Source organism: Fistularia commersonii, chromosome 14, assembly GCF_037954325.1.
Source record: "Fistularia commersonii isolate RoL2024-O1a breed Wild chromosome 14, RoL_Fcom_v1.0, whole genome shotgun sequence".
NCBI classification, from domain to species: Eukaryota; Metazoa; Chordata; class Actinopteri; order Syngnathiformes; family Fistulariidae; genus Fistularia; species Fistularia commersonii.
Genome location: NC_141297.1, coordinates 12,350,294 through 12,362,807, shown reverse-complemented (window position 1 = coordinate 12,362,807; position 12,514 = coordinate 12,350,294). Strand labels below are relative to the sequence as shown.

Genomic DNA, 12,514 nt, shown 5'->3' with positions numbered 1-12,514 from the left:
GCGTGTTTAGAGAGGAGAAGCTGCAGTATCTCTTTTGTATTTGCATAACTAGCCCTCAGCTCTGTTAAATCAACCTGCATGCACATAAAAGTTCTTTGAAAATGTCTCCCTTCTCCCTCTGGAAACATGGGCAGAAAGGCAGAACAGCGAGCTGAAAGGGGCCATCAGGTCTTTGGTTTCCTCCTCAGCTTCAAATATATTTGCATTAGTCAACATGCGGAACATAATTGCTATCTTGCTTGTGCCGAGCATTCAGCACAGGAGCTGGCAACGGTGTTTTCCTCTGATACTCTCATGCGTTGGAGGCCCCTCCTAGGCTTGTTTCAAATGTTTATGAACTTACAATAAAAGGATTCTATGTATTACAAAAGTGTTTTCCAGTCACTTTGTTTCATCAACATGTCATGTTTATAGATGTATTTTTTTCTTTTGTCATTACCAAGAATGTATGACTGTGTTTATGGCATGTTTACCTGATAAGAAGATTATTTTTCTCTGATTTAAAGATAAGGGTTTTTTTTCCATTTAGGAACTTCCTTGCAGATTTTAAGATAGATCAATCCATCTTTCCATCCATCTTCGGACGCTTATCCTGCACTCAGAATCTCAGGAAATGCTGGAGTCTATCGGGCAAGAGGCAGGGTACACCCTGGTCTAGTTGCCAGTCAATCGCAATCGCAAAGACGGACAACATTCACTCACTTATCCGGGGCGATTTTCCTATTTTTTCCAATTTACCTGCTGCATGTTTTTGGGAGGAAACATGCAAACTCTACAGATTCCGATCCTGACCAGGAGATTTCAAGATGATCCTCATTATTGTAGTATTATTCATGAAATGGGGGAAACAACTGGAAAAGGAAATGAGTGGGGAAATAATGCATACATACATTTTCAGCTCTGCTAATCCAACTCACAGGGTCTTGGAATATAATATATAAATACATAAAGATGAAAATGCATTTGAAGGCAAATGTATAAAGTACAAGTGGCAAATGAGATTGGAAACTTGATGAATAAACAAACTAATAACAAAACCAAGTAACTCCCTTGATTCTTAGAAAAAGAATTAGTTTAGTTTTTGTTTAGTCAGTTTATATCAGTCATTTCAACTTGTAGAATCAAATCCATACATAAAAAAATCTGCAATACATGCACATACAATTTTAACATAAATAAGCAAGACACAAGAAACAGTAATTCATATAAAATCCAAAAATATATGCACCTTGACTGAAAAGGTGTAGGCTGAGACTTTAGTTTACTTTGACTACTCCTCTAACATTAACAGTCTGTGTTGACCCATTTTAGAAATTGAGAAACGAAAAAAAAAATGCAATAGGTAGGTTATGAACACACTGGTGCTCTTAATTCAGTTTGATCTTTATTGATAATATTAGTTCTAAATCCATCTAATATGTTAAATAAGATGAGAATCTCAACCTTCACTTTGATACTCTTCATCTGTGTTGAGATCCCTCTGGATTGGGCATCCATAATGTCACATTGATGCCTTCCTCCCTAAGTCCTCAATGCTCTTACACTTGTCAAAGTACGAAGGACTTTAATTCAAACTTCTGATTTTGCAGTTGAATTTGTTTGCTTTTTTTTTAAATTTCCAGCAACAAAGTGTGCTGGAGTCAAACGGAAGTGACCTTTTCCCTTGTCAAATGTATCTTGATTGTTTAAACATGTGCCTCATACAGCAGGCCCACATGTCCCCGGTAACTTCCTTACCTAATTCTAATAACTGCCGATGTTGCTGCGGCCTCATCCCCCTCTGACGTTATCAGCATGGCAGATAACACTACTGCCAACACACTCGGACAATCAGGGGTTGTTTTACTGAAAAACGCTTGATAGAAAGGGGCAAAATCTCTAGCCTGGGTGGTCTTCATTCGATCCACATCAAGCTGCTCTCTCACTTATACTTTCTACAGCTGTAATACATATTTCATAGATGTCTGTTACCAGTAATCATAGCCATTGTTTGCATGCAAATCTTGGACAACAGTCAGAGACTTGATTTGATAAAACTCTTTGCGATAACTTAAAATGCATCCTAACATGTATAACAAATGCATTTTTGGAGTTTAGTTTTGTAAAGTTTTTGGATTGAAAAAAAGTCTACATAACTAGATCAGTGCAATATAGGCTTTTTATGCTAGAAAAATGAAATTGTGCAGGGATTTATGATTCGTGCCAAATATGGAACAGCTCGACACACTCCGAAAAAGCAAAATTGTCTTTTTGTCCTGCCGCTATAACCGCTCTGCATGTTTGATGGGTTCCTGTTGATTCACGTTGGATTGCTGACACAGTCGTCAGAGACGCACCAAACATTACCTCAATCCTCAGTGATTAGAATCAAGCCAGGACCTCTCCTTTCTCAATAACAAAAATAACCCAATGACAAAGACTTGCCCAAATATAGTGTCAAAAATTTTTTCTGTTAAGTGCTGGAGGGAAAACTCAAGAGAGCAAAGAAGATATAGTCTTTCACAAGGAAAATTTAGAACAATGTTTATGAAAATCAAACTGTTCAGATCTTGTTTAAATAAGTGTCCTGAAAACATATCCAGAAAAAGTCAACGCTGTAGGGGTTTCTGTTGTTTGTGATCATTTGTTTATGATCAGTCTGCATCATCAAAATACGAGGGTGGTAAATGTGTTTTCATCAGTGATGATACTAAAATCTTCCAAGGACTGCAACGTTGGTATTGTGCAGTTCCAGTAAAAGTCACCTGATCCTGGTGGCTGAGCTGTCAGAAACGTCCAAGGTGTCTCCCCCATGCACGTTATGTCAATTTGTTTTGGGACTAGATGGCTCCACAGCAGGCCTGGCCAACCTGTGGCTCCCGAGTCGCACGCGGCTCTTACGTTCATGTCGATTTTTGTGTTTGTGTGTGTTTTTTTTTTTTTTTTTTTTTTTGGAGCGGCACGCGATTTCACAAGTAAAAAGCACACAAACACAAAATTTGACATGAACTCAAGAGCCGCATGCGGCTCAGGAGCCACAGGTTGGCCAGGCCTGTTCTACAGCATGAAAATATCATCTTTGCTCTCTGGTGTTTGAGAAAATATCAGATCGAGTAGGAACATAGTCAACATTGCGTCACTTTATGGCCAACTGTGTACACACAACCCCCCCTTAGCTCATATCTAACAAACCCCCAAGCTACACACACCCACTCTCTCTCCGCCCTCTCCTGAATCTTTGCCATGGTTGTCGAGAACAAGCCAAGTTCTTGGTTTTCAGGAAGAGAAATAAAACATGACTGGATTTTCCTCCAAGTGCTCACACTCTGCTGATATATAGCAGTATTTGTGATTGGGTTACTAAATAACCAAGTCAGTTAGCTTGCTGTTATCGCACTGGCACGTTAATGGTCCAGAGCCAGTAGTCATTACCATAAAACAAATCCGGTAATCATATAAAGCAGCAAACATACATCCTGCAAGTCATCCTTGCTTGGAAGGAGCCACTTCCTGGAGGAGAACTGTTCATTTTCATGTTTATTTCCCGAATTAAATATTCAAACAGTGGTGGTGATTAATTTTTCCCCACTCACATTTATATTTCTTCAGGGTTTTTATTTTTCATTGTCCCCATTTTCAAAATAACAATGAACAAAAAGGGGAGAAGGATAAAGTGGGAAAAGAAAGACTTAAAATATTCACAAGCTACTTTATAACATCTATATGTATCTGCCTAAATGGAATATACTGCAAAATAAATGGCAGCTTTATATAAATACGTGTGAAAGATATCTGACATGACACCAATGTTGATTAAAATGAATTTTAAGATAACAAGAGGTTTCCTCCTTATTTTGTGATACTTTCCCAATATTTTAAATGTAAGTCAATGTCACGGAGTCTTTGCTGATCATGTAGGTGTTTTCTTGTTTAGGTTTTTTTTACTGTTTCAAAGAATGCCTTGGTGTTTCTAATTTCCTTTCTGAAGGTGAATAGGAGTAGGCGATTTTGCAAATAGTTAAGTGGGTGCAAAAGTTGCAATGTCAAAAACAAGTTGTTCTGTGGTTAGACCCAGACACTTACATGATGTTTCAGATATTAAAAATCAATGATATTACAGTCAGGGTATAAATGATACATAGAAATATTCTGTACTTTCATAGCCCCATTATTTATGATGATAGCTCCAGCTACAAGGTGGCACATAAAACTGCAGTGCTCGGAGCGCTGCTCTGTTGCTCCATCTTTTTCCTTCTTATGGTCTGAATAAAAACAAATTGCTCTAATGGATTGTGATATTTAAACATTCCGGCTTATATAACAATTGTTTTCAGTTCATTGTGGTTCAGCTGAATTCATTGCAAAATGTGTTATTTCTCCATCAAGCAGGCCCTTTTAATGCATTTGCACACAAGCGCAATTATACTTTTGTTTTACAAATGTAAGAATATTTATGAAGTGTTACAAAAACAATTCAAATAGTGAGGAGGTTTCAGTGCTGAATGCAACATGTGACTGAAATCACATTGCACGTTTCTGTTTTACAACTGGCTTAACCTCAAAATTGCATAAAAGGTCAGAAAAGTCATCATCCAGACTTTTTCTTGAACCCTATTTATTTTCCCGTGCAGTTTTAGATCTATTTATTCAGGAATTGGGTTCAATGTTACTTGTTTTCTTTTTTTCCGATATTTTGAGTTAATGTGTAGCATTACATGAATTATAATTCAGTTTATTTTAGACCAGGGGTCCCCAAACTGTTTCCTGCGAGGGCCAAATAACTTTTCCCTTCTCTGACGGGGGACCGGACCAGTTTGTAACAAAAAGTGTGACGATCCCAGAGGTGTCTAAACGTAAACATTTCTTGTTTTCCAGAAAGCTACACATAACCAAAAAAAAAAAAAAAAAAAAATCAGAAAATAAATAATAACATTAATTATGAAATAAATAACACCATTTATGAAATAAATAATAACCAAATAACCCTTTTCAAGTTTTTCACAGAAAACAAGACCAAGGAACATTAACTTTCTTATAGACACAACTGTTTGCAGCTCTCTCATATCAAATTCACTGTGAAAACCAGAAAGCAAGCGGGCTATGAAACCAAACTGATACCAACACCTACCAACACAACACATTTCACTTCCAGTATGGTGGTAGAACATATTTTATTCCAGTAGATATCATTATGATTATATTTGTATTATTATTTGCATTACGATTAGAAAATCAAATTGCATCTCTGGTATTGTTCAGGGGGCCTGACGAAATGTGGATGCTGGCCGTAGTTTGGGGACCACTGTTCGAGGCCATCACAGTTTATTGTCAAAGCATTCTTCTTACAATTATTGTACTTGTATTTGGCAAATCTGTCTTTTAAAAAAAATAAACAATTTTGTCAAATGGCAGTTCTGAGATGGTGATGTTCCAGAGAAACTAAAAAGGTGAAACTAAAGGTGTGTGGGTGTGTGTGTGTATATATATATATATATATATATACACACACACACCCACACACCCACACACACACACACTATAATACTATAAATGTATAGTATAATACTACTAATACTACTAATACTAAATATAATACTACTTCCGGCGCTGTCTTGGGCAGCTGCCTGCCAGAGTTTCTCCTGGCTATCAGACAGTTTAATTCCTCTTCCCTCAGCCGCAGGGAATGTTCAAATCTTTGTAGTTAATCGTTAACAATTAAGACAATTTATATTTCATTGTATTTCTTATTCTTCCTCCTCCCTACTATTATCTATTACTGTTATGTTTTTGGTTGAAACTCTGGCATAACAATTTCCTTCGGGATAAATAAAGTTCTCATTCTCATATATATATATATATATATATATATGTGTGTTTTTTTTTTTTTGTTTTTTTTTATAGTATTATAGTATGTGTTCCCATTATTTGTATATTGTGTGATCTGAGAGGAGAAAAGTGATACTGATAAACAATCAGAAACAGGGTGGGGTGTTGGGAGTAAGAATGTGTATTACCTTCCCTGAAGTCTCAGCCACCCCCCCTTCCTGCTGCACGCCTCTCCACCACCTCAAGGCCAAGACACTGTTTGAATCGATTTGCATAAAGTGCTAAAAAAGGGAGTTTACAAAGCTGGTAAGGTTGATTCTGGCCAACGGCCGTGGAGTGAGGACAGTTACCGAACACACACCCACGTTACCTGTGACTCTGGCTCCCACAGCAGGAGCAGAGGGGACTAAAAACCTAGCCGTTATTTACAGCTCCTCTCACTGTCCTGGTGGCTCTGACTTCAGGAGAATGTTTTTTCAAGTTTGAGGCCAGTCAGCCGCTCCCAACCTGGAGAGAGAGACAAGAGGATCGTCTGACTGCTTTTTAGCGAACAGGTAAATTGAACCTTGACAGGTGTTTTGGTATTTCTATCGCAAATTGATCCGGCTCACTGCCTGGACATCGCAAGGTTTGAATACTGTTTTAGAGTAGCTGTGTGACTTCTTTAAGTTAAACAGACATCTGATAAGAATCTTTTTCTTGTTTGAAAGATACGCCTGAAAAGTCATTCCCACTTTTGTGTGTTGCGTAAAAGACGACCGGAGATATTAGAGTAGCACTTAATTATTTTACAGAAGAGCAAAACACAGGTGATGATAGCAATCCGTACCAATAGACATGAGCCTGCCTACGGAGAGTCTGCGCATGTGCAGATTGCAAAGTAAACATATGGTTAATTGTTCAATATTACTGAGTCCACAGTCAATATTCTACACCCACCTTTGATTTACTCATGTGATTCCTCTTTCGTGCGTTACTTTTAAAAGTGCAGGGCGATCATATCACATAACAGGGAGAAGCAAAGTAATCATTTTCTACAGCCTTGAGCCAGAAGCTTCTAACCGGGTTCCTGCTTTGACTGTTGTGTTTACACATGTGCTATCTGTGTACACTCAACTCTGCCACCTCAGTTCAGTTAAACCGTCTCCCCCTTTCGATGGAAAGCAGATCAAGTTTCCTTCCTTTTTTTTTTTTAAACTGGGAACTGGTGGGGCAGCATTTTGGATGTAGTCCGATTAATATTTACAACCATGCCTGATACATTGGAGAAAAAAAAAAAAAAATCAAGGTGCAATGCAGTCAATATGAATTGTATAGAAATAAAATCTCCGGCAAGGGCAGACCATAAGCAACAGTATGGTATCACCAGCTGTCCAAAGACAGAAGAGGGAGGTATTTTTGGATGCTAGACTTTGCTGGAGTAAATATTTAACTCTTTAACTCTGCTATACATTATCACACTTTTTGTCCCCCTATTGATTTCAAATACCAATGATGTGGCTTTTTCTGTCTTTAACAGGACAACCTTCAAAATGTGTGGGTGTGTGTTTTTTATTTGCCCTTATGAATTTTAAAGCTTATGTACCTTTAGTTAGGAGACTAGGATTCGATTAGAAACCTGATTCTGTTTGTTCAGGGGATCTCCTCTCTAACAAAAGACATGTAACATCCTTTCCTTCATTTTCAGAATACAATGATAGTAAGTTTTAAATGACAAACTTTCAAAAAGCTGTACAGTATATTAGAGGATCTCAAGAAATAGAATCAGGGGAAAACATTTCAGTGTTACACAGAAAGAGAAGTTACTGCTGAGTGGATGTGTTTTAAGTGTATATACCTATATTTTGGATTTCTCACTAGAAATAGTCAATAGCTGCATCTACAAAAATAAACCTGTTAGATTGCTTATTTTATTCATTTTAAATATCTATCTACCAAAAAAGAAAAAAAAACTATCGATACAAGATACAATAGATGCAAGTGGGCTTAATGTAAATGTACAGTTTAAGGTCCTTTTCATGAAGTCTCCATAGCAAACCCTTCAAGTGAAATGGAAGTGATTATCTTAATATAGGGCAGAAATACAGCAAAAATAGTAAAAAAAAAAAAAAAAAAAAGGAAGCTAAAATTACGTAAAATGAGCAGTAATTGTGTAATTGGTATGTAAATGTCAACAGACAGGCCAAATTCGATTTGGACAAAATAATTGCACCTTCACAATTGAAAAGGTGCAATTTTTAGAACAATCCATAACACTGCATAAACAAATATGCAAACTCCTAATATATGGGGGGCGGCATATTATCAGAATGTTATCAGAAAACTCTAGGTCACAGCTGAGAGAGTTGTTCAGTGCCAATGAGTTTGAAATGTTTCTCTTTTGTAAACTATATTCAGTTGTTTTTTTTCATAGTTATTTTTTCTCATTTGTCCATCAGCTATTGCATCACAGATACTTTTTGTGAAACCTGAAGGGAACTGGCTAAATATTTAAACTTGTGACTTGAATTTTTGAATTCTTCACAATGTTGCAACACCAGCCTGGAAGAATTTTCTGAGAGAGAGTAAATGAAAAAATAGAGGGAGTTTAATGATATATGCAGGCTCCGCATTAGTGTTAGTGCTTCTCATTGGTGGAAAAGAAGACTGAGCAAATAACACACTGTGTATATAACCAGAATTGTTTAAACAGGGAAACTTAAGCTCTATCAGTGGCTAAGACAGACTCTATACTGAAGAGACAGGTATACTTTCCAAAAAAAAAAAAAAAAAAAAAAAAGGACAAGAAAGGTTCTCTCATCACCCAAAATTGAATACAGTAGAGAGGGAGCATGTTTCTGTACAGGAATTTCAAGGGTAGATGAAAAGATTGCAGACGGTACAGCCAGGGACTTTGTGCGGATGAAACCCGGAACAGAACACCTGTCCGACCATCCTCCATCCCAAACACACCTCCTTTAATTCCAAACATTATGAGCATTTGATGTCGAGTTTGTTGATCCTGGCAATTTCTTGCTTTTTTTATTCAATTTTTTTTTTACAACTTTTTTTTTGGCTGATTATTTGGACATTACTTATGAGGGAGAAATCTGAATTTACGAGCACATATAAACTGCCCTGTAATGTTTAACTTCCTGGACTATTTTTAACATTTAATATCAGGCCAGCGGGCTGTGGGGCTCCCACCTTTGGAGTGCTTTGAATTTCTGGAGTCTTTGGTCTTACACTGCCATTTTTTAATAAAAAGAAGAAAATGCCTTTTTTAATGTCATAATGATATTAAATACTTTCCCAAACATTTAAACCAACAAATCTTGGATCTGCTTCAAACATGCCAACATCTACAGTGGTTTATTGAATTTGAAAAATCATATCAAATGACAACAAAACAGAAATGCTAAATACGATGAAATATCTTCCTTTTTTTTTAGAGGTTTCAAGTATTTTTTTCCAGCCTTTTTCAGCCTTTTTTTCAGTTAGTTCTTTGCTGATAATATGCTGATTTTTAAGCACTTTGTACTGTTATTGACAGGTTATTCTTTTTTAAGGGATTATGGGGGTTGCTTGCCAATCCTTGTAAGTAATTAATGACTTTTTAAAATGTTTTTATTGCCATTCCATTCTGATGAGAATGGAACAAAACCTGTTTCCTGAGGCCCGGTAGATGGCCATTAGCAGCAAAACAAAAGTGAAATGAAGATATGCATAAAATATGCACAATCAACAGGGGTACGATATAAACAAAAATATACAAAAATAAGCATATGCGTGATAAATAAGCATGAGCATAATAAGGCACACTGTACATTCAAATAAACAGTGTAGACAAGTAATGTCCAAAATTTGGTGTGCATAAATGGGCCAGCCTGTTAGTGTGACAACCTCCTGGCCTGCAGTTTGGTTTGATCATGTGGGAAAAGACATACATGATATCATTGTTTACGGAGACAATTATTAAACTGGGCTGTCGATATATTGGCAGCACCGGTCTTATTTAGTGGTTATACCAGGGGGATGTTTTGCACAACTCTCGGGAATTTCTGACAACACTGAATCTGTTCTTTCCATTATGAACCTGGAGGATGGAGGACGGGTGAAAACATCACTTCAGTAGCGTCATTGTTTGCGTTTGCTCCCACATGCTCAGTAAATTCAGAATCCATTAATAGAGCAAAGATTAAATCATTCATTTACAGATTAAAGTCCTCACAAAGCTTGATAAGCAAAATGCAGAGCTGGGATGCATTAGGTGAGCAGATAATATGGGGATAACTTCTCAACAGGAAAGGAAAAATTGTTTTTTTTTTGCTCAGATCCTGTGACTCTTCAGCGGCCATATTTGACATATTTGAAACTTATCCTTGTATCTCGTTTTCAGCTTTTAACCGCAGAGCGAAGCAAGGATCAAAAGCGACAATCAAGGAGGAAAACCTTGGATTATATTCCTCAAGATGGAACACCCTCCTCCGATCTGGACCACGCAGGTTCCTCCAAATGATCCAGCCACTGAGGTAGAGAAGCGGGTGTCTCAGACCGGCCAGTTTGAATGCCCCATCTGTTACACCACCTACGACAATGTCTTCAAAACACCCAAGCTGCTGCAGTGCAATCACACCTTCTGTCTGGAGTGCCTCTCTCGCTTCATGGCAGTGTCACAGCCCACAGAGCAAAACAACGGTGACAATGACAGCGCATGTATCCTGTGTCCACTATGTCGCCAATCTACCACCCTCCCACCAGACGGACCTCCGGGTCTGTCTGCAAACGAGGAGGTGCTGCACACGTTGCCCAGCCACCAACAACAGGTGGAGCCCGTGTGGCTGGAAGGGGAGAAGCTGTGCTACAAAAGTATTGGTCAGGCGCCCGCCGACAGCCCCACAGCCTTCTGCATCTGCATCGACATCGGCGGCAATAAGGCCGCAGACGACCAGGTTCGAATACAACCGCAGACTTTTGGCATCTTGGGCCGAATGGCAGACTGGAAGAGGATGCTGCTCTTTGTTGTGCTCATGGTGCTGCTGGTAGTCGTGGTGCTTTGGCCACTGCAATGCGTTTTCAGCACGGGAAACATGCGCTGCATGCGAGAACCGATGCTCTCCCAACCCATGGTCTCTACTACTCTCAGCCCCTTCAACAGGTTCACCCAACTGAGCCAGTGAGCCTCAAACATCCGAGATGAAAGCTGAGTTAGAATATCATAGACTCACATTTTTTTTCTACACGTGACACATCAGACGGTTAACCTGCAGCAAATGACTGTGTACAGAGCTTAATATCTCCCCCTGCAGGTGTTTTGAGAAAAGATACTGAGCAGCTGCTGAAGGCATTATGGATGATTACTGGTACGATATGGAATAATAAGACCGGTTTATTTGTGTCTCTTTTTTTATGATGCTAGTCTGTATGGTGTATGAGTGTGGATGAATCGCGCAGCAGATACACAACTCGTCAATCACGTTACAATTGATCTCTACTGTAATTCGTTATTTTGTGCAGATTTGTTAAAGTAATTCATTTTGAATTCTTCATTTGTTGCACTCTGTCAGACAAACAGTTTGGTTTTTACAATCGGATGATGCCCGCTGCATTTTGCTGGGGGATCGACCCTGGTTTTAATAAATCACTGAACAAATTTTCTGAACTAAATTGCAAAAACTCAAAGTAGAATACAGAATACTAGCCAGGACATTTTTTTTTACCAGATAGTGATACTTTTCTACAACACTATTCTATTGATCAACACATCATAAAAAAAAAAAAGTGTAAGATGATATTTGTGTATATACATATATTTATCTTAGCATTCAGAAACAACTCCCTTTAGTCATGTAGACATTTTGGACGTTTATTTTGAACTGAGATAAAATGTTTTCCAGATGCCAAGTTTTGCACTTTGCACCGTTGTGGTCTAACTGGTTTGTCACTTTATCTGCTAAACCTCCAGCAATACTAAACTCAAGCCAAAGAAAGAAAGTTGAAATGCTGACATCGATTAGTGAAGGAACTGCTGCACTGTTGGCTACTACTCACACTTGGCAACAAAGTTGACCTCCACGTGAATAACCTGAACACACTACTGATTAACCTGCTAATATGAACTGGACTGTGTGTGACTGTTCAAACACATAGTAAGGATCTGAGAGCCATATGAGCTGTGATTTTTTTTTCCTGTTTCATACCTGTTTCATTGTTTAGAGCCATAAATTAAAGAAAACGCCGCTTTTGGGGTAAAGTAATTGGAATGTCTGTTTCTTTCGGCGCATCAGTGCCGTGCTCCCATACCCAGATTTAGTAAAGTATGCTCTGTCTAGTTGTATTTCACACATCAGCTGTCCCCCCCCCCCACAACTTGGTAAATATTTAAACATTTCACTGGCTTCCTTGAGTTACTTACTTGGCTGCACACAGTTCAGCCTGCAGATATTTTTTTTTTGTCATTGTTTTGTGAAGTGGGGATAGCCATGAGGATAATCTTATAGAAAACAACTATGCTGAACAGAAAACTCGGTTCCCTCTGTGTTTTGGGTGAAGCTTTGAGTGAAGACTGATGTAATTTTAACACCCAAAAATCTCTTGCACTAAAACAGGAGGGAGCGTGTCAGAGCAGGAAATCCAAAGGTAGATGGGGAGATTGTAGCCAGAACAAAATGAGACTTTGATCAGGTGGTGCGAAGAGAGCAAAACGCCTGCCTGACCCTCCTCCATCACA

At 38.3% G+C, this 12,514-nt stretch overlaps 1 protein-coding gene across 1 annotated transcript; it reads left to right on the top strand.

Moving 5' to 3' along the window:
• The first annotated feature begins 6,132 nt into the window (after positions 1-6,132).
• rnf223 (ring finger protein 223) lies at positions 6,133-12,141 on the top strand. Its single transcript, XM_086159662.1, has 2 exons — positions 6,133-6,359; positions 10,184-12,141. Exon 2 carries the CDS (start codon positions 10,257-10,259, stop codon positions 10,962-10,964), a length of 708 nt encoding a protein of 235 aa, XP_086015788.1. The 5' UTR covers positions 6,133-6,359; positions 10,184-10,256; the 3' UTR covers positions 10,965-12,141.
• The last annotated feature ends 373 nt before the right edge of the window (positions 12,142-12,514 follow it).